Source organism: Squalius cephalus (assembly GCF_949319135.1).
Source record: "Squalius cephalus genome assembly, chromosome: 15".
Taxonomy (NCBI): domain Eukaryota; kingdom Metazoa; phylum Chordata; class Actinopteri; order Cypriniformes; family Leuciscidae; genus Squalius; species Squalius cephalus.
In genome coordinates, this window is record NC_137136.1 from 15,912,438 (window position 1) to 15,938,778 (window position 26,341).

The window sequence follows — 26,341 nt, forward strand, 5'->3', positions numbered from 1 at the left end:
ATTATGGTAAAAGTGACAGCTCACTTTTTCTCAGCAACACTTATATAATATAAATGAAAGCAAAATAATACTGTAAGACATTCACTTCTAGGAAAACTACTGTAATGACTTCCTGTAAAAAGTGATTCTTTACATGTAAATGTCTATGGCTAAAGGCACCTTGAGTGGCAGTTACTCAAGAAGTTCCCATGCTTTTCCATTGACTAATTATTATGCAGCCGTATCAGCAAAATGGAGAGAAGGACGAGGGCAAAGATTAAGGTTAGGGATGAAGATAGGCCTATTCACTCCAGGCATCGGTACTAAAACAGAGAAGCCTGTTGCTGATGATGTGAACTATTACAACTGGTTGACCACATTTTCCAATAACATTGTAACACTGTTGGTGTTTTTAAAGTTTGCTGACAGGAAATGGCCTCAACATGAGCAATACCTGACAATCTGCTAGCCTGCCTCACTCGATGTGTGTACAGCAAGTACACATAAATAAAAAGGCAACACAGCTGCCTTACTAGCTTCAGTCTTACAGTTTTGACACATACACTGCATTCATAATTATTCAATATTGTTCACACAGCAGTGATCACACATTTAATGTGTCATTAATTTGCCCTTCTCACCTTTGAAAGGGAAGTAGGAGGAGTGTTTCTGAACAAATGTGTTCCTGTAATACACACATATATTCAATAGGGCTGAAGCTGTAATAAAAAGACTGCTGTACACATAATCTGTGAATTATCGTTATATAGAGAGAATTATCTTTATATCTTACTTTACAAGTCACTTGCATTAACTAAGATTAATAAATGCTTTAGAAGTATTTTTCATTGTTAGTTCATGTAGTTATCAAATGTTAACAATACCTATTGTCACAATTGTTCTTACTTGATTGGTGACCTAGTAATAGTATCTATGAGTTAAATTTGTCAAAATCCTTATATATATATATATTTAAAATATATTTCCAGCATTAAATTAGATATTAAATCCCAGACTTTCAATATATATTTAAACTTTAGACCCCACTGTATTTTTAATTGTATGTTGGTTGAAAACACACTTAATTGACACTTTAAAATGATCGATTAGGGCACATTTACATGACAATGATGACCTATAAACTTAAAAGTTTTTTGTGCATTTTTCACAAACAGATGGCAATGTTGTCAAAACGATCCCCATTCACAAGGATCCACGAAAATGTCTAAATACGCTGTATTATGCATTTCAGGCCAGTAGTCGGTGATGTCACTTTTATGTCACTATACGAGCCTGGACTGAACACATTATATGCATGACGTCACCCTTTTCACAAATTTGCATTTTCTTTTTTAAAGTTTACATGAAAACAGTATCGTTTTCAAAAACTTGCACTTTGAAAGCCGTTTTCAAAAGTTTGCATTTTCAGGCCCCCGAAAAGCCGGTGTCGTGTAAATGAACGGCCAAACCACATAATTGTTTCTCAGTTTTTAGTTAAAAACCATGTTGTGTAAACAGCCTCTTAGCCAATTACAGCATCTGTATCATAGTAATACCACACCACAGTAACAGCTGGTTTATGTTTTCATCAAGGTTACTGCATTTTCAGCTTTTCTGGATGTGTGCACTTTCAAAAAGACTAAAGTATTTCCGATTTATCATAAAAAAACAAAATATTTTATTTCTTTTGGATGCCAACGCTCAAACTGAGCAAAAGTTGGAAAAGAATTGTTTTCACACACACACACACACACACACAAGGTACGACAAAGAATTCTTACAATTCAAAAGCAAACATCAGGATCAAGAAGATCATTTAAAAAAGAAAAGGATTGGTTTTGACTAGTTGGGGTTCCCACAAAAACATGTGTGTACTTCATGGATTTTGAAAAGAATGACGGGTAACACTAGAGCATTCTGTCCTTCACAGAGGGAGCGAGAAGCCTGTAATCATTGCTCTTCTAGTACAGTCTAATATAGACATACATGGCTTTCTTAAAATAACTTACAGTAAAACAAGCACCCAAACTTCATACAATACAATTAAAACATTCAGAGCTATTCGAAGTCACACACTACAGACTCATCAGGTCATGACATGATTTAGACTTGAGTTTGAAGGCTGCTTGCTTGTTCTTCTTAGCAACCAATCTGTTAATGAAACGCTTTGCTTTCTTTGGGAGACTCTCCCGACGCTTTTGAAGAGAACAGCGCTTGGTGAGGGTCTCCAAGCTGTCTCTTCGTAGACGGAGCTGGCGGATGATGCCCTCAAACAGCGGCCAGACGTTGTGTTGCATTGCTGCTGACGTCTCAATGAACTTACAGTCAAAGACAGCAGCAGACGCACGACCCTCTGAAAAATAAGAGTAGAAAATGAAAATTCTCAGTGATGTAAGCTAAAACAAATGAGGGGATTCAGATTAAGAAGATTAAATAAGCTGGTTTTAATGCTACTGAGGAGTAGAGCCACATTTAAGAGTTTTACTATATACTTACCACTAATGGACACTTCTCGGCAGCGGACCAGGTCACATTTATTTCCGACCAGGATGATCGGAGTGCGGTCAGCCTCACGTTCCCGCCGGAGCTGAATACGAAGTTCTGATGCGTGAAGGAAGCTTGAACGATCTGTTATGGCATAAACTATAATGAAAGCATCTCCTGTCTGCAAACATTGCTCCTGCGTCCAGCTGCCCTCATCCTGACGGACACAAAAAGTAGAATGTCTCAGAACCTCTCATCACTTATAATAAAGTAGCCTATATTAATATAAATTGCTGACAAGCTAAAAGTGTTACCTGTGAATCCCACATGTCGAGTAGGGTAACGGTGGCCCTCTCCCCGTCTACTGTAATTGTCTGCTCAAATACTTCACCTAACAACATTAAAAGGACAACGAGTTGAAACAAGCTTATGAATACTGGCCATGGCAAAAATGTAGAGAATTATAATCTGACCTACTTTAAGTATGAATTATAGCTTATATTGACAATAAACACATCTTTATTTGACGTTGTCAGTGCAATCTAAGGTTTGTCTTGTTGTGACTTTGTAATTAATTATCCCTCAGACTCTTACATCTGAAAATATGACCCTTTAATGTTTCTTAAATGTTTAATTGTACAATTATGTACGGAATATCCGAACTTTATAAATATAACCGCAATAGGCTTAAAAAGATAGTTCACCCAAAAATGAAAACTCTTGTCATCATTTACTCATCCTAAAGTTCCAAAACCTGTATGAATTTCTTTCTTTTGCTGAACACAAATTAAGATATTTTGAAGAAAGTTTATGGGCCCCATTAACTTCCATTTTTTTTTCTCCATTTGGAAGTCAATGTGGCCCATCAACTGTTTGGTTACTGACATTCAGTAGTGGAAAGGTATAAACTATGGAATAGTCTCCCGGTTCATATCAGAACTGCCCCAACTTTATCTATTTTTAAGTCTACTCTTAAGACTCATTTATTTTCTTTGGCGTTTAATATAGCCTCTCTTGACTTGTTGTTTTATGATTTTACTTTCATGCGTTCCACCTTTTTTACAGCTTGTCTTTTATTGTTTGTAAATCTTGTTTTCAGTTTTTTACTATTGGTTTTCTTTTGTAGGCTACTTCTACGGTAGGCTACTTTGGTCAACTTCGGTTGCTTTATAAATAAACATTGTATTGTATTGTATCAGTGCCACTTTGTGATTTTTTGCGATTGACTAGTTCATTCCACTGTGAGCAGTTGGAGTATAAAAGAAAAGTCAAGTTAATTGTCAACATACCTCCATACAACTCGCATTCGCTGCCCATGCTGTCTGACGCCCCAGCGAATATACTGGCGAGCGCGGACTTGCCGACACCGTTGTCTCCAAGCAGGACAACAGTGAAGGGTCCAACCGAAACTGGAGTCACAGACTCGTTCGAGAGAGCGGAGTCTGAAGAGGCGGACGAGCAGAAACTGGACCGGGACATACCGATGTCGGGGTGCGTGAAAGCATCACTCAGCAGCTGCCCACCGTCCGTCCCGCAGATGCTCCACCGGTGCAGGCGAAGGCTGTGGCGCCGCATATTCGCCAGCAGGGTCATGTGTGCAATTCGGCGATAAACACTCGGTTGGTTAAACGACGGTTGTCTCTTCGAGTGTGACTGAAGCAAAGAATTAACGGAGTAAATCGGACGGTGCAAATTGTGCTCCAATAATAGATTCAGTCCCATCCAGCAGAAACCTGCTCTGAAGATCTAATTGCTCTTGGCTTCGTTGTCTTCAATTAAGCGCACCTGAATGAGGATTGGTGTTTTTTGCCCTGGTAATCCTGTCCGTCTATATTTTGCGCAGTAATGTGCTTTGAGCTCTCAGTGCAGTTCATGGTTATATTAAGGTCTCAGAAGCAGTGAGGATTTCCTTGACGTCACTTCTCCCTCCCAGTGAGCTTCAGCGGGTCTTTCCTTATACCGCCCGATGGGTGTAAAATGCAGTTTCATCTCTAGAATCATGTCTAGCTTCGAAACGTGGGAAATTTAGGGAAATTTGTGTGTTTTGTCCAAAGTGTACACTTAAGATATTAACTACATTTACATAATTTGATTTACCAATTAAGTTATTTTGCGATATTCTGAGATTCTAATCGCAATCATTCTATTCTATTAACAGCCATGGTTTTAAAATAAATAAAAACAGATTTTAAGTGTTTTATGTCCTATCTTTAATACATTATTAATTTCCACTTTCCATTATTATAACATTAGCCTTAATACATTCTCACACAGTCATATATGAAAATACATAGGCCTAATTAATAGTTAACAATTTCAGGAAGGGATGAAAGAGGATGATCATGATTGGGGTTACTTGACATCAAAAGTTTGAAAACTGTTCGTTATCCTCTATATTTTTTTTTTAAAGTAATAATTCTTTCTGGGAAGGGTTTCTCAAGTGTTTTCAGGGTGTAATTTACAGCTCATGCACATGCAGTAGATCTATAATAGATTATGTACTTGCATGTCTGAAGTGCTGCATACAAAAAGCTACTAAACAAAACTGACTGCGTCTGGCATTGCCAAAGTCAGTGACATTATGCAACCTTGATTTGTATGTTGGTTAGCACAGTTAAGGCCAGGTTAAAGCAGGACACCTATCAGAGCAGTAGATCCTATAAGGGCGATTAATCGTATTGAGTACAGACACAGACAAACATAATAAAAGACATTCTCAGTCAGTATAGTTGTCAAATCTATGGTACCGCATATTCTAAATATACTACATAATTTATATAAAGATCTGATGGATTTGTACTGAATTGCAGAATGCAAATCACAATCTGAACTGTAATAAATCATATCTCGTGGTCATTTTATTTCTGTCCCGACTTCCATGCAAACACCAATCAACAAGAGACCAGTACTGAACCAAACCAAGACCAACAGTTTCCATCATTATTTTCAATATTATTTGGCATGCAAACAAAACAATGCTCATGCTCTCTATTTCATGTATGCACAAACGTGCACATGTACCGAGATGCAGAATACATTCACTCTGCATGCTCAAAGAGCCACAAATGACAGATTATAATGAGTTATTAATGTAATTGCTGGATTATGAGGACTGTTTCTATATTCAGGATTGATATAGACAAAAGGGATTGGATGGATAAGAGAAATCGCAGTAGAGTGCTGGATTATTTCCTTCATTCATTCACTTCTCTAAGAGCAGATCAGAAATAGGTCATTAGAGATCAGAGATGGCCATGGTGCTTTCTGGTGTGATAACTGTGAGCTTATCAGTCTGGAACAACGTAAGCATAAAGGGATGTAAATGGTTTTTTTGCAACTTGTGTGTGTTAAGGGCTGCTATGGTCATGTCAATGAAGACTGAGACCTGAGCTGACTGTTGATTCCAGTGCAATAATTGCAGTAACTGGGCCATGCGTCATGAAAGAAGGGATGGAAAGGGATGAGTTAATTTAGTCTTGGAGAGCAAACACCACAAAGAAACAGATTAGACAGGGTGTCAAATGTCAACTACCTTAAAGCATCCAAGTTGAGATGTTCACCTGGATGATCAACTTTGACCCTTTTGCATAATTCTATATATAAAAAAAGTTTTAAGTTTACCAATATTTTCAAAGGATCATGTGGAACTGAAGACTGGAGTAATGGCTTCTGAAAATGTAAAATATATAAAATTTTAAATATATTAAAATAGAAAATATTTGTAATAATATTCTAAATATGTAATAATCATGCAGCTACATCTCTACTTAGAAAATTAGATCCTGTGTATCACGCAGCTTTACGCTTTGTTTCTGGTGCAGAGTCATGGAAGCATCATTGCATTTTATATGATTCTTTAGCTTGGTTATCTTTACATCAAAGGAGAACGCTACATTTGTACTTATTTAATGCAAAAGCTCTTTTAGGTAAATTACTCTCTTATCAAATCTTTTAATTTATTACACAAATAGATATCGCACTAGGTCTGGTTCTCATTTCGGCTAAAAGTCCCAAGGATATTGTCAGAATCTGGTAAAGGTGCTTTTTCCTTTTATGCTCCTTGGGGTTGGAATGAATTGCAAAATGCACTTCCAACCCTGAGCACTTTTAAACGTCTCTTGCACAATGTCTTAAAGGACACTTGTAATTGTTTTTCTTGATTTGCTACTATACATTTAGTTTTTGAATGTGTAAATTGTGATATTGTCATTTTGTGATTCTCTTGTGAGAAACTTTATGTGCTGCCGTCTTGACCAGGTCTCTCTGGAAGAAGAGATAGTAATATCTTAATGTGATTCTCCTGGTTAAAATAAAGGAAATAATAATAAAGCTTTTGAATTGGATGACCGGGGTAAATTGCACTTATTTTGTCTTCGGGGAAACGTAAATATCTCATAGCTTCTAAAGGGCATCTTTAAACAAATTAAGAAAATGTACAACTTTAAATTTGCATCTTGAGCATCAAGTGAATATTTTCAGCTTCACCTTATAGTTGTGAATGAGTCCCTCAATGTGAGAAGATGGATCTCAAAATCAAAGTCACTGTTGAAAAGGGTTTAAATATGCAGAAGATGCTAGAAACCCAAAGAATGTGAGGAACCTGCGGAGGATTTTTCTGAAGTGCTCGGTTTAACTACTCAGGACAAACAAGGGACTCATTTTAATGTTTCTTGTTCTGAAGGCAGGGAAGGCGATTTGTTCCAGAAACATTTTTGTTATGCTGTTTGAAAGTCTCTTTACATCCTGATAGCAATCACTAAGGTAAGCTAAGTGGTCTAAATGTATTTATATGTATATATATCATCTGTGGAAGTCGTATAGGACAAAAAAAATGTTCGTCCTATCATTGCATTCGGTCCGGTACAATGTCCTACCTGCCTGTCAACCTATGTATTTTCATACCTCTGCGCACCCTGCTCACACAGACATCACACGTCATCAGAGCGCTTCATGCTAAGCCGTGGTCACACTAGATTCACAGCTGCATCTTTTTATAAACATGAATTCAACAGAAGGGAAGGTGGGATCTCATGCTTTCAAAGCTAGCTCTGCTATTGCTAGCCTCTCCAAAAATTGCCTACCATACCTTTAAGTTCAGTTTGTAGTTTTTTGTCATTCATAATTACATTTACGCTATTGCATTAATATGAATTGCAGAAGCCTTTTTCCTAGCATAAGTAAAAAGCTTTGCTACGTACAGTATGGACTGGAAATGCACCATTACATCCTCATCAACCTAACTGATATGAGCACACGTCTTTACTTTGTCCTGTGACGGCCGAGTCCTTCCCTGTGGGACGACAGTGCAGGAACGATCTGCACAACTGACAGTACTTACAGTAAAGGCTTGGCTGAGGAACATACACTGTACACACGTCCCTACAGACACAATTAACATTGTATTGTTACTCTGGTAACAGTTGCTGGGATTTCATCATCACAGTCTGGACAGTGTCAGGATCTCAAGAGGCTGCTTATACACAAGAGTCTGACTAACACACGCCATCTTCAACACTCATACTCTCCACCAAAGATATAGACGCACACGGAAAGACTACATCTGACTCGCGCGTTATACCACAGCAGAATGATTTATCACAGCCCCATTTAAACCCTGAAACATTGTCAATAAACAACTCCAGCAAACGTGCACCCAGGTTAGTTTGGTTAATGAGTCACGGAGACTAGCTCATCTCCTGCTGGTGACTGTTGTGCCTCACTGCTTTCGTGATTGCTCTGTCATTTCTGATTTCAGTAGTCAGTGTTTCTTGTTACTAATAGTGACAATGGACAGATTTAGCTAGAAGCTGCATTAAATGAACCATCTGTGCAACCAATGTAATCCAGCACAGCATCATGTTCAAAGGTTCTCCTATTGAGAAGGAACAAACCTTGTTTTGGAAACATTTCATATAAACCATCCACATTATAAAAACTATGGTGATAAAGGGGGGAAATAATGTAATAAACAAGAGGATATAGGTCACCACCTATTTAATCAATGGGTTCATTATCAATGTAGCATCTGTATCCATAAACACCAAAGAACAAATAAAACAAATGATTAAAAACCAATACAAATTATTACATTTAGGATAAATTGTGAAAACTGGATTTTCTCAATCAGGGTTATACTGGACACAGGACTTGTGAAGTTTAAAAAAAAAAACCTAGCCCCAGTTTTACGGACAAGGTTTAAACCTAGTCCCAGACTAAAATGCATGTTTAAGATGTTTTATCTGAAAAGCAGTTAATCACATCTTAAAATGTCAGTGCCATTGTTTTGTCTCAAGATGCACACCAGTAATGTTTTTTCTAAGGCATGTTTATAAAAGCTACTTAAATGTCCTTATTATTAAACTAAGGCCTAATCCTGGCTTAATCTAAGCCCTGTCTGTGAAACCAGAACCTAATGTGACAATATATTTGTCTGACAGATGCCCTGGTGCCATTTCTGTTTATGTTATTAATCTATAAGCAGGTTCCCTAAATGGACACAAACACACTTGCTTGTGCAGACAACCGAAAAATAAGAACAATGTAAAAAGATTTATTAAAAGGAAAAAAATGTATTGTTCAAACATACAGGAGTATTTACACATCGTGAGGGCAGTGGGTTTGTATATAATTGTCTTTGGGAAGAGGAAGAGTTTAGACTGTTGTTTGGGATTTAGAAGTGGTGCTTTGAAAGGCATATGTGATGTGGTTACGGGCATGATTTAGGTAAACATCATTATATGATTGAACAGCTCCAGAAAAATGCCTCCATTGCATGAGCTCGGACATGCTGACTCGTTGCGGTAATGACACTGTGCTGTCGGCATGGCGACCCAGCTGACATGCCCTTCCAGTCTCCTTGTTTATCTCCTTCACAAAACCTGGCACAAATATATGCAAATGAATTAAATAAATATATATAAATAAATATATATATAATACACACACACAACATTTAGGTCAAGACAATCTGCTGAAGTTCAAACTGAGCATCAGAATGGGGAAGAAAAGTGATTTAAGTGACTTTGAACATGGCATGGTTGTTGGTGCCTGAGTATTTCTGAAACTGCTGATCTACTGGGATTTTCACACACAACCATCTCTAGGGTTTACCGAGAAAGGTCTGAAAAAGAGTGAGTGAAAATATCCATTGAGCGGCAGTTCTGTGTGCAAAAATGCTTTGTTGATGCCTGAAGTCTGAGGATGGGCAGGCTGGTTCGAGCTGATAGAAAGGCAACAGAAACTCAAATAACTACGCATTACAACCGAGGTCTGCAGAAGAGCATCTCTGAACGCACAACACATCGAGCCTTGAAGCAGATGGGCTACAGAAACAGAAGACACACCAGTGCCACTGTCAGCTAAGAACAGGTAGCTGAGGCTATTCACACAGGCACACCAAAATTGGACAATAGAGGATTGGAAGGTTGGAAAATGTATAAATATACCCATATTCTGATGGCTACTTCCAGCAGGATAACGTGCCATGTCACAATGCTCAAATCATCTTAAACTGTTTTTTTAAACATGAAAATGAGTTTGCTTTACTCAAATGGCCTTCAGTCACCAGACATCAATCCAATAGTGGTGCAGGTATGACGTCAGAACCCGGAAGTCTAATTCGCCGCTGGTTTCTTTGAGATTTTCCTGTTTTTTTTTCCATTTATGAGCAAAATAAAGCCTGTGGTAAACATAACTTGATGCAACTTTGTTGTTTTGTTCTACAATGTACACTGCACACACTCACACCCCAAGCTGTCTTATCTATTAACTTATTAAAAACGTACGTTTTCAAAAATGAAACACAGGCTTTATTTTACACATAAATCAAAAAATTACCATTATGAAACGCCATTGGAAAATCTTGAAGGAACCAGCAGCAAATTATTCTTCCGGGCTCTGATGTCATACCTGCACTAATCTATAGAGCACCTTTGGGATGTGGTGGAACCCAGTCTATGGGTGGAACAGGAGATTCACATCGTGGATGTGCAGCCGACAAATATGCAGCAACTGCGTGATGCTATCACGTCAATAATAGGGCTGGGTAAAAAAATATCGATTTCTCGATTTTAATCGATTCTCATTTTTACGAACCGATATCGATTCTTAAATCACAAGAATCGATTAGTCATCCTGTTTTCAGTTGATGAATGAATGGAACATTGTAGCGCGCATCCCATCCAATAAATCGCAATAATCTTTGTGCTTTGTTACTATTGATATGAATTTACCTCAGAAAAACCATATCCAGTGACCATAAACTCGTTAGTCAGCTAGAAAAATTAACTCTAGAGAAGAGCATTTTGCTAAATATATGCACCATATTACATATTCATTTATAATTTTTAATGTTCTTCAATATTTAATGCATATTTGAATAAATCTAGCAAGTTTTATGACAGTCACATTTAAATGTTTACATTTCATATAACTTTATTATTATAAAATAAATAAAAGTGTAATTTAAGTCTGTATACAAATCAGTTAATTTTTACCTTCAACATTATAGTAGGCTAATGAAGCCTAGTAGGCTACAACTGACTCCCATGTTTACAGCATTAGTTAAGAGATTTGAAATTTGCCATGTATTGTACCTGATATCCAAAATAATCAATATTGAATCGAATCGTAAGCTTGTGAATCGAAATCGAATCGAATTGTGAAATTTGTGTCAATACCCAGCCCTAGTCAATAAGGGCCAAAATCTCTGATGAATGTTTCCAGCACATTGTTCAATCTCTGCCACGAAGAATTAAGGCAGTTCTGAGGGCAAAAGGGGGTCCAAACTGGTACTAGCAAGGTGTACCTAATAAAGTGGCCTGTGAATGTAAATGAATGGCACAATGTATATACATACATTCAAAACTGAATTTCAGCAGAAATAAAACAAATTGTGGTAACTGTTATACCTTTTTTTTCAGGATACATTGATAAATAGAAAGTTATAAGAAAAAAAAAAAGTAACATTATAAATGTCTTTACTGTCACTTTTGAGCAAAATGCTCAAAACAACAAAATGACCCCAAACTTTTGAATGGTATTGTGTATGTATATGTAAAGCCTTATAATGTAAAGCCTTTGAACTATCTATTTTGGGGGCTTTTTCAGAAAATATTGATATGATGCACATTGACTGATTGCACATTAATTAGTATATCAGAATTAATGGTAACATTATTAATTGATTGACAGCCCTAACAGAGAATCATCTAGTTCCTACTTTATTTAATTCTGATATATGTGACTGATTGCACATTAATTAGTATATCAGAATAAATGATAACATTATTAATTGATTGACAGCCCTAACAGAGAATCATCTAGTTCCTACTTTATTTAATTCTGTTTAATTTAATTGATTTGTTTGCATTCATTTACCTGCTGTATTTCCATCTCCAGAGCACTGGCAGTCCAGAAGGTCATGTGTGAGGCAGTTTGTATTAGGGTCAAAACTGAAAAGGTCTCGTAGCTCCTCAGAAGAAAAGCTAATATGATCCGCTTTTTTGGTCAGGTCCACCACTGTCCCAGAAAGCCCCTGTTTACTCACCTGCCTCTGATAGATCTTCTCTTCTATGGAGCCTACAAGAGACACATGCACATTACTGCAGGCCAAAATCATGTGCAAACCCATAAACAAATACAATTTTTTTTTTGTGTGCGTTATGATTGATGAAAGCCTGTGAGATGTTTCAGGTCAAGTACTTCTTGATATTGCACAGTCATAACAAACAGCTTAATTTATCGCTCAACAGACTCGATACTGAGATGATACTCATTTTCTGGGTAATTTACAAATGTTTTGGTTACCTGTTGTTAGAAATCTGTAGATGTGAACTGTTTTCTTCTGTCCATCACGCCACACACGTGCCATGGCCTGGCAGATGAATATCAATAATAATTAGATGATTGAGTCAAGAGTTAAAAGAGATAAAACAAGAGTTATCACTCAAAGCTCACAGAAAGCATTCGTCATGGCAGTAAAACAAAATAATCGTGACATGCATTTACACATAAACACTTGAGAGAGAATGCGATGATTTACAAAATAGGCTGAAAGGATTTTTGTTGTATTCACTGCCACCTTGTGGTCTTTATTAAAGGTGTAACTAAGACAAGCATGTGGATTTACAACAAAAGTTTCTAACTACTTTCAAAACAATGAATTACATTATATCTGCTTTTGTGTAATACTGTATTATATATAGTGATTCACTGTTGCTTTGCAGTGTTGCATGGCTAATAGGGTGGTCCTTATCAAGTCCATTTTTTTTTTTTTGCAAAATGTTAGTGTCTTAACCTCTTAAACGGTTCCTTTTAACTTCAAAATTAGAAATATGCAAAAATGTTGACAAAAAAATTATATTTAGAGGTAGCTCAATCATGTGGAAGATTGCCTATGTTAAGCTGTGCGGCGGTATTGTGATATGCAAATAATATTAAAAGTTGCTGCAAATGAACTACATTTTATTGAAATCAGAGCAACACTGATGTAACAACAATGACAACAATCTCAAAAAATGCACAAAGTTTTCAACAATCCCTCATTTATGATGCTCAGCAGCCAGTGTTGACTTTTTGCAGTCTGGATAGATCCGTCGGTGATCTTCCACCACATGAAGGAGAAACTGCAATTGTTCTTCAGAGTGTGTGAGATAGCCATTGTATTCTTGAATCAGAGCCACTCCTCTCTCGGCGTGATCATTGACTACTTTCATTGCATGGTTGCCTGTGCCTCCTGATAATCTGCTTGATTTGGCCAAAGTTCGGGTCAATTTCAAGGAACGTAATGTAATTTTTTAAACCAAAAAATGTGCTCTAAACCCAAACAATAACCAAGGTGATCATCAATAGAAATATGTATTGATTCCACCAGGAAAGGTAAATCTGCTAAACCGGGTCATGGATGGATTAATTTGGATTTAGTTTCTACAATAAGTAAACTGAGATATGCATCTAAAATACATATTTAGGAATATATGGTGCATTAGATGCTTTTATGGAGATTTTTTTGGAATTTTACTAGCCAGGTACAATACCAAATCAAATGATCTGTTTTACGAAAATCATCAAAATTGAGCTACCAGTAATTATTATGTTACTGCCATAAAAATTGGCATGCTGTATTTTCTTATATAAAGAAACAATTTGAAGGGTTAAGAGCATGACAATTGGAGACTTTAAAAATAAGGACCACCCAAATGGCTAAGTGTAATGTGGAACTCCACTGACCTGTATATCATTGGCAGGGTTCCAGTCCATATCATATAAAACAAGATGAGAGGCACCAATGAGATTTAGCCCCACTCCTCCAGCCTTGGAGCTGAGTAGCATCAGGAAGTTGGGGGAGTGCGGGCTGTTGAAGGAATCAACAATTCGTTGTCTCTGGGCAACAGGTGTCTGTCCATCGAGCCGACACCATTTATAGCCTATTTGATCACAGACATCCTGCAGCAAGTCAAGAGTCTGTGTGTAGTTGGACACCAAAACAGCCCTAAGTAGAGAAAGACAGCGAGACAAAAACGCACATGAGCCTCACACTACACACATCAATATAATGGGTACTTTTTTTGGACTCAGTCACAATAAAGATCGCACGTTTTGGTGGTCAAACTGGGTTTTCTTACATAATATATTATAAAATAATAAATTATAATATAATATTTGTAAATAATCATTGTTTTGATTTCCTTTTATGTTTTTTATAAAGTGCTTAAGCGCTCAAAACTATAATATAATATATTTGTTTAGATGTACTTTTATGTTTTTTAATTTGTAAAGTGCTTGAGCACTCAAAATACATTATACTATATTTCATGGTTATCGTATTCAATTCTATCTTTTCCACACGTTTTTTTCTGACTATATTGTATGTTCTTGAGTGTATATTGCTACTGTGACATGGAAAGATTAAAAAGTATTTGCTTATCTTCAAAACCATTAAATAAAGTAAACTTTGTAACCTGATTGAATTGCAAGTCACTTTTGTTAATGTAACCTGAAATTGGTGGTGCCAAAATATAATTCTTACAAAGCCACTGATATGACTGATAAGAAGTGTTTATGTTGAGTGTACATCATTTAAACATAAACATCAGATTTGTTGTTTTAGTCATTTCTTGATATGAAAACCTAGGAGTAAACATTTAAAATGAAATGATGTCTAATGAAGAACTCTATGTGGTACCTGTCTGTTCGATTGACATTCTGTATCGCTGACAGTAGGTCTGTTAACACTAGAAGTTTCCCAGAGTCTGCAGTGCTGAAGGCACCAGTGGAATATCCCTCAGGAAAGAGTTCCATAATTCCATCCTCATTCATATCATCTGATTTTGCCTGAAGCAAATACCACAAAACATAATTAAAAAGCAGCAATATTTAGATAAAGAACATGACAGAGAAAAACACCAGCACCTATTGTACCTGTAGAGTGTTGTAGAGCAGCCCGGGGTGGTTGCAGAGTTTCTTGAGGGCGTTGATGCATGCGAGGTGTGGGCTGTGTGTGTAAGTGTGTGTGCTGGCACCAGAGAGACAGGCTCTGATGGGCCGTGTGGCCAGAAGGACTCCATACAGACGCAGCTGGAGCTCAGTGGGTTTGCAGAATACGGTCCACTCAATCCGTTCGGATAAATACTGATTAATGATCTCCTGAGTGCGCCGTAACGTAAACACACCTGTTAGACGAAAGAGCTCAGCGGCACGTTCCTCTCCAATACATCGCTCTTCCTAAAATACAGTTCAATGCACAACATACCACACCAGCTGATGAATACAGACACACAGTTGGGGGTACATTTTAAGGAGATTTGCTTAATGTTGAAGAGTCTTTTTTGATCTATTAGTAACAGACAGTCAGTATTGGATATTTAATTGTAAATGCTAATTTTCTTTATTTTTACGTTAACATTATCACCTTGTAACACGTTAAAGTAAATCTTTAAAAATACTAATCATTTAATAACATCGTTAAATGTAATATTTAGCAAATTTTCCAAACGAATATCAATTTTCATACTGTATATTATAATGTTGTGATGCCTAAATTCCAAATCTTTTTTTTTTTTTTTTTAATTACTGAAAATTCATCAGCCGAAAGTTATTGGCCAAAAATAGCATTTTCAGTTTTTGGCCGAAAGAGAAAAAAAGGCCGAAAATATATGCTGCCCCGCCCCTTCATATTCAGGTGTTGTGCCGAATTTTGACTGCCTACCAATTTATTACCCCCCTTGTTGAAGTTGCTAACTGATACCTAATACCTCTAATCCTAACCCCTCCCCCACAACTAATCATAAACCTATCAATACTAGGGGGGTAATAATTTGGCAGGGGTCAGAATTCGGCACAACACCAGCACTCAGTGTGCTCCGCTCAATAGCTGCGTTTCCACTGTCAATTTTCCACTGTTTCCATAATACCTTGGTCCAAATAGGGCCAGCTCGCACTTGAGAGGTTACGAACAAAGGCGGATTATTGTAGATGATAACATCAGCATTACAGACTTTTAAAATCATTTTAGCTCAAAACTAACTTTCAGACAGCAATGAATGTTTGCAATAACTTGTTTGTGATCCAATGTGGATTCTGATCACCATATAAGGCTGAAATATTTATATGCGATGCAAAAGATTATGCACACTGACCATTACCATAGTAAACATGGTAAATATGACCGCTTAAAGAAATTAGACAATTCATACAGGTACAATCATCACAATCGTGTATTTATTTTTATCTGTCAGTCTCTTTATACCGGTCTGTCTGATATTTATATTTAGGTTGTTATAAAATAAAGCAGCTCCGTTTTTCGGGAGCTTCTTCTGTTCCTCTGACTAAATATATAAGTGTATTGGGACTGTCACTGGATATCGCTAGTTTCGCTACATTATGGGTTTTGTGTGACGCTGTTCCAGACAGGCGTGTTTTAGGCAGGTTTTAGCAGTGTGCTGCGGAGCTTCTGGCCTAATGGTGGAAATGCAGCATGGTTTTGGGCTCAGTGCTACAGGTCCGAGGCTATTAACCCAGCACGGCCCATTTAAAGCCCTGGCTCGCACTGGCTCTACAGTGGAAAAGTGGCTAATGGTCCACTCCGTGAGTGCGCTCTCTGTTCAGTCGCTCACGGCCCAAGCGAACATCCTGCACATGCTCTGATGATAAGAGTTTTGTAGGACTATGCATTATTTGGCTATTTTGGTGTTACTTAAAATAAAAGTGTGGTTATTTAATTTTATTGGCTTCTATTTTTTAAATTCAGATTCAATTAAATTAAATTACTGAATTTAATTAAAAAGTTTAATATGAATACAATCATACTTTAACAAATCATTTAAAATAAGAAATTAATAAAAAAGTCATTTTCGTTTTCGGTTTTTGGGCAAGTGCATCCAGAGTTTTTCGGTTTGCATCCCTAATAGTACCTGTCAAAAGTTTGCAAACATTAAAACATTTTTATGTTTTATGTATTTTTATGCTCATCAAGGCAAAAAATACAGTAAAAACAGTAGTATTGTGAAATATTATTACAATTTAAAATAATTATTTTTTGTTTTAATAAATGTATTCCTCTGATGAAAACATGAATTTTCAGCATCATTACTCCAGTCTTCAGTGTCACATGATCCTTAAGAAGTAATTCTAATATAATTTCTTAAGGATCTAATTCTAATGATTTGGAGCTCAGGTATCAATGTTGAAAACAGTTGTGCTGCATTATATTTATGTGGAAATTGTGATACTTTTTTCAGGATTCTTTGATGATATATATATATATATATATATATATATATATCATACATAACATGAAAAAATGTCTCTTTTAACCTCGGTGCAGGTGGGCTGGCGAGATCTGAGAATGGGCTCTTCATAAATCTTCCTGTAGGCCGCAGATGTTCCCAGAATTCCTGGATTTACAAACTCTACGATGCAATAAAACTCCTGCAGGTCATTCTGCACTGGAGTTCCTGTTAAATAAATAATTACAGTTGTTCTTTGAACAATTAAATAATTTTATACTACTACACTAATAAAAGTTTGTTTGTTTTAAATAGAAAACCTGTTAAGATTAGACGGCGGTCGCATGAGAGTGCTGTGAGTGCGCTGGCCGTTTTGATGTTGCTGTTTTTAAGGCGATGACCCTCGTCACAGATGAGCACTCCAAAATCCAGCTCTTTCAATCGGTCCACAGAGCGCAGCAACATCTCATAACTGATCACCATGACGGAGCAAAGAGGAGAAGAGGTAAAGTCCTCCACGCGGTGATCCTACAGAGACAACATACACTGTTAATCCTCTTATAGTCATCCGTCTAAATGACACAAACAGCCACACATACACACCTGGTCCACAGTGTAAACACTAATCCTCTCCCTGCCCAGCCACTTATTGAACTCAGCAGCCCAGTTCTTGACCAAACTTCCTGGACAAACCACAAGTGCCCTCTTCAGTACAGGCCGCCCACCGTAGGGGCCTTGTCTCAGTAGTGTCCACAGAACACAAATACACTGCAGTGTTTTCCCCAGTCCCATCTCATCTGCCAGAATAGCCCCACAGCGACCAGCAAGTCTGCAACACACAAACATACATATGCAAAAAAGAGCATAATAAGAACACTGCAACTATAGATAAACTCTTATTTACCTCATTCCCATTAAGCATTCATAAAGGAAGACCACGCCCTCTCTCTGATGTGGCCGAAGATGATTGGTCAAGTGGGGGTCGATGACCACATCCACCAGTGGAGAACCAGATTTATTATACAGCCACTGGTGATCAGTTGTCGGTCGTGGCATCACCAGGGCGCCTATAGGGACAAAGCAGGACAAATATAGATATTTTTTTAAAAGACCACCAAGACTTTAGATTAAAACGTAATAGTAGAAATGAATATGCAGACAACGCTTAAACCTAGTCCCAGACTAAAATGCATATTTGAGCTGTTTTAACTGAAATCTTAAAATATGTCAGAGCCATTGTTTTGTCTCAAGATGCACATCAGTAATATTTTTTTCTAAGGCATGTTTATAAAAGCTACTTAAATGTCCTTATTGAACTAAGGCCTAATCCTGGCTTAATCTAAGCCCTGTCTATGAAACCAGGCCATAATCTTCAAGGGCAAATGTATATGTAACTGGAAGTTTTAAACATTTTTAATCACATTTTTGTCTTCATTAATTTATTTGATTTTAAATGGACTTGCAGTGTGACAGAATCATTTTTTTAAATATTAGGACATAGGACATAAAAGAATAATTGACATGAATAATTGTAAAACAGACAAATGCTGTATTAGTTGAGCATGTGCTGTACCTGGTGCGTTAGGGTTATGTCTGGGTTTACAGATCGGTTTGTCAGGTTCAGAATCTGTAAGTGCACCTCCCTTGAGCGCTGGTTTGGTAAATGATTTGGACACTGGGTGATATACAGGAGCCTTCAAGACCGTTTCTGTAGAAGTCTCAACAACAGTATCTTGGAAACAACGGCCTTTGGCGTAGTCCTCATTGGATATGACCCCCATGACCTCGATTTGTTTCCCTCCCACCATAAGAGTCTGACCTTCACACAAGCTCTCCAGCTCTGACGCCTTGTAGCCTGAACCTAACAGAAAAACACTGATTCAAAACACACATCTGCACAGGCTAAATAATCATTATGATGATATGACCAATATCTAATAAATGGCCAATAGTATATATATTTTTTTATTTACAATAAAATGAATAAAATGAATTTGGGTATCACAAAATTATAATGCACAATGAGACAAATGGATATTAAGAGATTTGCTAAAACATTACATTTAAGAGTGTTATTAAATTAGTATTTAAAAAAAAAAACTTAAAAGCATTAGATGACAAAAAAGAAGAGGGGAAATGAGCTTTTGTAAAAAATCAAATCCAAAAGTATTGCTAGAATGTGCTGTGATAGGCTAACCTCGTCCAATGTCCCGCCCCTCCATGTCTTTGAGGACAACAGTCCTCCCTCTGGCAACTAGCACAGCATCGCCTTCCCAGCGCTTATGCTTCCTTGATGACGCCTTGCACCACATTACACTATAGTAGCGTGCTTTAAAATAAACAAATAAAGGATCAGTAATAAAACCACAACATAGAAATAGCCAACATCATAGACAATGTTCTACTGATTACAAAGACTCAATAAATAAGAAATGTGCTTTTATACAGCAGGTCAGGTGACAAACAGTGGCATAAAAATAATTTACATGTTCATTTGCAAGAATTTCACATCAGCTTAAAGTCAGCATGAAATCAAAATTGACTATTCTCATTTTTGTATGTAATATAACAGGTTTATTATACATGATATCTCTGTGCACATCTTTTCCTTAAAATTCATGTGTCCTCATTATCTACAAAAACATTAACTTTCTCTACCCCTCACAATGACATCTTTTCTCTGATGATGTGTGCATCTTTCCATTTCACACTGACTTTAGTATAATTGCATTATACTGTAAATAAACACCCAAATGAAGTCCACACAAACACCTTGACTGAGAAGATTCTCATTCATAGCTGTTGCTATGTAACACTTCCTGTGTGACAAAGGAAAGATAAAAGGACAGGCTTAAACAGAGATTAAACCAATTATTAATTTATTAGTGAATACATACAAAATAAAAACGTATTTTCTTCTTCAATCTGGGCATTCACACATTAAAAACTTTAATTCCTACAACAAATATCAGAAACAATCCTTGTACAAATGTCGATTGAATACAAAAACTGTACAAACAAGAAATAACTACACAATCAAGTCTGCTCATTTCGACTTCATATTAACAAGTTCCCTTTGTGATACATTTTTCGATCCGACACTGTACGTGTCACACCAATGGCAATCCTTGGCGTAGTCTGGCCGCCCTCAATTTCTCCACTTTGACCCTTGACCGGAGAAGCTCCTCCTCCAGCTGTTGCTTTCTCTTAAGCCCCTCCCTCTTCTCCTCTAGATATAGTCCAAGCTTTCTGTGATTAGCCAGTAGCAGCTCATGCTCCTCTCTCATCATTTGCAAAGCTTCTGCCTCAAAAATGGGATTTTTGAACACCGCCCTCCCCCTAAGATACGCGCTCCTCCTGGTGCCGAGGGCTGACGGTGAGGGAGGCAGGTGTACGGAGGAGGGGCACGGAGAGAGAGAGGCCGCGTACACGTGGGAGGCTAATTCCTCCTCGTCTTCCTCCTCTTCCACTACTTCACTGTCCCTCTCGTTCTGTCCGTGGTGGGCCTGACTGCTCGGGGTGGCGATGGTGACAGGTGAACCGTGGGATGTAATCAAGTGGATATCAGGAGGCGGTTTCACATCCTCCGTCTCCACCCTTACAACTGAAACATGCGGATAGTCCGACAACGCTGGGAGGGACAGGCTGCTGCCCGGCTGCTCTACTGGAGAATTCCTCTTGAACTGAAGCCTAGCACAGACACATACAAATGATTCATAAAAAAAATCATAAATTAGAATTTTGATCATGATTCATAAAAATGTGCTGACAAGAGCTTTGATGAATTTCGGGAAAAATTCTCAGTTTTAAACCAATTGCATATCAATCATCTGATTCAGCTAGCGGATTTAAAAGAATCAGATCATGTTCAACCACAGCTCTCAGCTGGATTGGACTTGTGGTCTCAAAAGAAAGAAAGACCTGTTGTTTTGTCAACACAACAGAAAGCCTAAGATAGAGGAGACATAGAGATGCCAGTGCAAAGTAACTCCTCTGCACTGTGGCAAACCTGGCATTAACGCAGCATCGGAAATACGGTTAATGACATCCAAATCCCCTCAGTACTGCAGCTTACCTCTGGCACAGGACAGAGTGAAAGGACAGCGAGTGTGTGACTGCAATGTGTGCTTTGATCCGTTAAGACAAAATAAAACAAAGATGTTTACATGTCTCAAAATGAGTCTAACAATATTGCTAAACTCTAATTGGCTGAGTGTGACGATTAACAGCAGCCAAAGTAAAAACCTGGGGAAAATGTATGTGAAGATTTCCAAAGAAGCTGTAATCAACATTTAATAGCCAATTTCATCTTCTCAGAGAAGCCAATTAGAATCCTATAGGTAGGCTATCTTAAGAGTATGCTTTTATGCATTTACATGCACAAAATTGTAATTGGTTTAAATTTTCCATTGGGTGATAATTATGTTTTGAAATCTAGATGCACCTGATAATATGCGAGTTCCATTTTTGTGTGTGCATGTGCGTATCTGTATGCTCAATCTTACCTGTGGAGTGCGCTCGGCTCTTTGTCCCCCACGTGAAACAGCTGTGGTATCATTTCCATGATGCGCTTGGTTGGCTCCGAGATGCGGCCCCGGTACTCAGGCTGGGCGTGGCTTCGATGCAGAACTTCCTGCTTGGCACTTTCTTTAAGACGCTTATAGAGGGTCCGAAGACCCTGTGCCGTTCTGGGGGGTCTCTCGCCACCTAAACTATTATAGCGTTCTGCTATGCTGTCCCAGCATCGGTTTTTATCCACAATCACGGCATGCTTGTTGGTGTGCTCCTCCAGAATGCGTATGTGAGGCTGAACCAGTCGCAGAAGATCCAGTTTCTCAGATAGGGTGAAGTTGGAGGAGCGGGCTTTGCCGACCATGCTGTTTGTCATGAATAAGGTAGACATCCTGCTTTTAGGCTGGTCTCAATGTTTTAGGTTTGATCTCCTTCTCCTCTTTTCCCTGTGCAGTGTGTGTCTGTCTTTCTCTACTCACTTGTGTGAGCAGGCTGCTGTACTGCTTGTCTCAGTTAAACAACACACACATGCACAAACTGGCTCGTAAGAAAAAGAATCAGGCTTAACTAGGCCAGCCTCGATTAGGCCCACGCCTACCCGGGGAGGGCTTTGCTGGAATTCCTTTTAGCTTAAGCTGACGCAGGTTCAGTAAAGCTGCTTAAGCCTGGCCTGACCTACATAACACACCCGACTACATTAGACTAGAAACACAGCGGGGCTCTCTTATGCCGCAGAAAACAGCGACATGTGTTTCATTATTAGAGGGAAACAACTGAAGGCGGGTTTTAGAGCGTGTTATTATATTTTAACCGCGTCAAGTCCGTGTTTTGAGAGAAGAGCCAGTCCGCGCGACTGTTGAAACGGCAAAGAGAAACATTAAACTGCCGTCTAATGAGCTCGCGCCACAACTCGCGCATTATGTGCAGACTGTTTGTGTGAGAGAGAACTGCTTTTAAGACACCAGTTGCTATATTTCCCAAGCTGACACACAAATGTACCACAGCTTACAGAGTGCAGGAAAGCTTTGCCTTTAATCTGTGCGCGGCAAGATTACTATCACACGCACGCACACGCCTGTCAATCAAGCGGATCGTGTGCACGGATTGGTTAGTTTCACTCAAAGCCTAAGTTAAAGGAGGGGAATAGAGAAGCTGTGCTGTACTAGTTTTGGTTTAAGCTTTAAAAAGTGACCAAGTGCATTTCCTCTTTCTGAATCGGAGTTTTATAGTGTTCGACTACTGTGATTCAAGCAAATTGTGCGATATTCTAAAATATCAGCGTGATAAAGGTTCGCAAGATCACACGAAACAGACGCATATAAAGTATTTGCTATCATTACAATCGCCCATGCAACGCTGTATTTAAGACCGCTCATCAAAATATTTTTTGTCTATTTAATCTATTTAAAAAAAGAGTTTTGTTTGAAAAATTTATTTTGACATTTTGACACATTATTTTGACAAGTTTGACATTTATTGAACAATAGATATTTATTCATGATAGATATTCAATCCTCTCTCTCTCTCTCTCTCTCTCTCTCTCTCTCTCTCTCTCTCTCTCTCTCTCTCTCTCTCTCTCTCTCTCTCTCTCTCTCTCTCTCTCTCTCTCTCTCTCTCTCTCTCTCTCACACACACACACACACACACACACACACACACACACAATATATATATGAATGTGACAGTACTGTATCTTACCAGCAGTTGTGGAGTTTGCAGGAGTGTTTGGCTGTATTGAGCAGCTGTCTTTATCTGCTGCTGATTGTTTAAGTTCAAGACACTCAGGTGAAGACCCGAGGCTGTTTTCCTTACATTCCCCCTGAGGAACAGCACTCAGGACTCTGGCCAAAGCCTTACTGCCCAATGGAGCATTAGACACAGCTGGAGAATCTTTACTACTCAAACACCTCTGGATCTGCAGGGAGAAATAACTTTTAAAACACACTGCAAAGGAAAACAAACCCTAACAATGATGACGCAAAATGCACACACTGCACCTTTTCAATCACAATGTTATACATAACTGCATTATCGTCATGATACAGATGAAAAAACTTGTTGTAATAACATACACAGCTAACCTGAATTGACAATATGAATAGCAGCACATTATCAGTCACATATAAATGATGTAAATAATCAGAATCATTGCATTAAATATAGTCACCATGACCATTTTTGAATCATTCTCTTGTTTTGACTTATTCATTCAACCTTATTGAGCAGCAAATTTCCCAAAGCAGGTGTGGGTGGTGGTGACGGTAGTGATGGTTCTGGTTGGGGACCCGATAAAGGCGGTCCATCATTCCTCGCTGGCCCCGGTGCCATAAACTTGGGTTTCTTAGCAGCATTGCCACTGATCTGACTCGGAGCTCCAGATCTACGCATTCTATCAATGAAGACATGCATACCCACTTTAGCTAAAGCACCACGCAGTAATAAAACCATGAAACCTCAAAGGTCAGATTAAAAGGATAGTTTACTTTCTTCTGTAATTTAATCATAATTCTTTAAGTACTTTTGAGGAAGAAATATTTTGGGGAAAAAAAGAAATGCAGTTTATACTGCATGCACTACCCCAGCAGTTTGTTCTCATTGATTATTAGATCATTTCAGATTTAAACAGAGCAGAGATAACACCAAAAATGATTTAAATTCATTTCTTCATTGTGCGTTCACACAGACATTTTCGGGGTGGCATAAATGCAATTCAATAACTAGCTATAGATTAAATAATACAAAAACAAAAAAGTGTTAATATTTCATCCTTTCATTTTTATAAACACCACTGATTGCAACTAATCTGATAATGTGTATCTTTATCTACTCTTTGTTGTCATAAACAACCAGACAGTGTCTACACTATTTAAGTCTTGCGAACCTTAAATATAACATACAGTAACGGTTTAGTTCATTCATACAGTCCGACGTGAGGAAAGTAAATAAATCGCAGTTCAGCGTTTTTGATTCACTAAAAATAACAGGTGTTGTGCTGAAATCGGTGAACTAGCGAAAACTGTGTCCAGGGGGCGCTGTTCAGCAATTGTTCAGCAGACATTACATTGGTGCATTAGGGATGATTAACATCAGAGCCATGCAGTGCTGTAAAAAATGTTTATGTCTTAGAGAAACACGTACATTAGACAAGCTAGATATTGTCATGACAATTGTCTGCTAATATGTTACTACTATGCGGGGTTTCGTTATGAGTAGATGTTTTACAGTTGTGCTTGTTGTTTTGTATAACCTATTCTGAGGTAAGGCTTATCTTTATTCTTATTTCTTTTTACTGTAAATAATGTTGCAGATCTTATAGTTTGTTCCTTACAAATGTATTTTACTCTGAGATATGATAGGCTATAGGGTCACTGAATCTGACAAATCAAAATTCATAGCTATCGAAATATGTTAGGCTACCCCTCTTTATTTCATAATAACTGACTATAATGTTTAATAAAGTGACTCATGTGATGTGTCAGCTCCTTTTCTTTCTATTTTTCTCTTTTACACAAACGTTGTCTGACATGTACCTACCATTAATTGGCTTAGTTATTTTCAAAAAGCTATAAGAACTAAAAAAAAAATGTTATATAAGCTTTTTGTTATTCATATCAGAATCTGCACTTCATAAAAAAATATAAAATTAGGGATACTAGGTAATCAGTGAAGGTGCTTTGTGGCATCAAAAGTAAAAGCAGAACTGAAATTAAAACATACGGGCCCGGTTTCAAAGACAGGGCTTAGATTAAACTAAGATTAGGCCTTAGTTCAATTGAATTAGGGCATTTTACTATGTGTTAAATAAACATGCCCTAGAAAAAAAACATTCCTAGTGTGCATCTTGAGACAAAACAATGGTACTGACATATTTTAACACAGGACTGTGTTAGGATTGAGAAGGAGTTCCTTTGCCCAACATGCATTTAAGTTTAACCTTTTAACTTTAAAATTCTTAGTGATGTCATTCCATATCAACTCAACCAGAGGTCTCCAGCTACACATTTTGATTTTGATTAAAAAAAATACATAAATGAAGAAGAAAGACAAAATATAAAATGTCACGGATGTATATTGACTAAGTAATCCACTAGTATTTTGTAGAGGAGGGTCAAAATGACAATTTTCACGAACATTTGCTGAACAGCGACCCCTGGAAACAGTTTTATGCACAACACCTGGTCATTAGAGTCATTCGTTCAAGAATCGGACTACGCTGGTCGGGCTGTATAATCTAAAATGAACAGTTTTATAAAAGAAAGAAGGTCATTGAGGTTTGTGATGACAGGAATGTAATAAACAATGACAAAATTGAATGAATGAAATAATTTGGTGAACTACCCCTCAGGATATGTAGCGAGCGTCTGTTGCTGTCGTTAGCGAAACCAAGTAAACACTAAACAGCGTTGTGTGCCTCAAACCTCCAATAACTTGTCATATGTACTTCGGTTTAGTATACTAATAGTAGACAGTTAGTACAGTCGACGCTTACCTTTGTTTCTTCCTCGTCTGTCAACTGTCAACCACTTTTCTTATTTTCAAAAATTCCCTCAAAAACCATCAAGCTCGAGACGATTCTTCCGCGGAAGTGACGTATCTTTACCGTGATTGGTCGAAACGTAACGTCACATAAAGAGGGTGGA

The 26,341-nt window shown here is 37.8% G+C and overlaps 3 protein-coding genes across 4 annotated transcripts; all 3 read right to left on the reverse strand.

Moving 5' to 3' along the window:
• Window positions 1-1,461: 1,461 nt before the first annotated feature.
• On the reverse strand, window positions 1,462-4,316 carry gem (GTP binding protein overexpressed in skeletal muscle). Its single transcript, XM_079895284.1, has 4 exons — window positions 3,753-4,316; window positions 2,778-2,854; window positions 2,476-2,680; window positions 1,462-2,332 (listed from the first exon to the last, which is right to left on the reverse strand). The coding sequence occupies exons 1-4, from the start codon at window positions 4,183-4,185 to the stop codon at window positions 2,055-2,057; spliced, it is 993 nt and encodes a 330-aa protein (XP_079751410.1). The 5' UTR covers window positions 4,186-4,316; the 3' UTR covers window positions 1,462-2,054.
• Window positions 4,317-8,441: 4,125 nt separating this feature from the next.
• rad54b (RAD54 homolog B) lies at window positions 8,442-26,284 on the reverse strand (the record flags this gene model as incomplete). Of its 2 annotated transcripts, none has more annotated exons than XM_079893774.1 (15): window positions 8,442-9,341; window positions 11,842-12,042; window positions 12,271-12,337; window positions 13,693-13,954; window positions 14,648-14,796; window positions 14,884-15,186; window positions 17,278-17,417; window positions 17,510-17,717; window positions 17,793-18,018; window positions 18,094-18,256; window positions 18,763-19,050; window positions 19,387-19,518; window positions 23,400-23,616; window positions 23,916-24,090; window positions 26,191-26,284. In XM_079893774.1, the coding sequence occupies 14 exons, from the start codon at window positions 24,087-24,089 to the stop codon at window positions 9,115-9,117; spliced, it is 2,757 nt and encodes a 918-aa protein (XP_079749900.1). In that variant the 3' UTR covers window positions 8,442-9,114. The 2 variants fall into 2 exon arrangements, with proteins under 2 accessions (XP_079749900.1, XP_079749901.1); XM_079893775.1 differs by lacking the exon at window positions 26,191-26,284 and having other exon boundaries at window positions 9,031-9,341; window positions 11,842-11,866; window positions 12,011-12,042; window positions 23,916-24,089.
• LOC307171863 (fibrinogen silencer-binding protein-like) lies at window positions 20,054-22,703 on the reverse strand. The gene is made up of 2 exons (XM_079893777.1): window positions 21,695-22,703; window positions 20,054-20,879 (listed from the first exon to the last, which is right to left on the reverse strand). The coding sequence occupies exons 1-2, from the start codon at window positions 22,090-22,092 to the stop codon at window positions 20,300-20,302; spliced, it is 978 nt and encodes a 325-aa protein (XP_079749903.1). The 5' UTR covers window positions 22,093-22,703; the 3' UTR covers window positions 20,054-20,299.
• Window positions 26,285-26,341: the final 57 nt, after the last annotated feature.

Excerpts from the sequence above, each read along its gene's own strand:
- gem (XM_079895284.1), bottom strand. The coding sequence starts at position 4,185 with ATGGGACTGAATCTATTATTGGAGCACAATTTGCACCGTCCGATTTAC. Across the intron at positions 2,855-3,752 it reads CGAATGCGAGTTGTATGGAG|GTGAAGTATTTGAGCAGACA; the intron begins GTATGTTGACAA and ends TAATGTTGTTAG. Across the intron at positions 2,333-2,475 it reads CCGAGAAGTGTCCATTAGTG|AGGGTCGTGCGTCTGCTGCT; the intron begins GTAAGTATATAG and ends CTTATTTTTCAG.
- LOC307171863 (XM_079893777.1), bottom strand. The coding sequence starts at position 22,092 with ATGTCTACCTTATTCATGACAAACAGCATGGTCGGCAAAGCCCGCTCC. Across the intron at positions 20,880-21,694 it reads GAGCCGAGCGCACTCCACAG|GCTTCAGTTCAAGAGGAATT; the intron begins GTAAGATTGAGC and ends TGTCTGTGCTAG.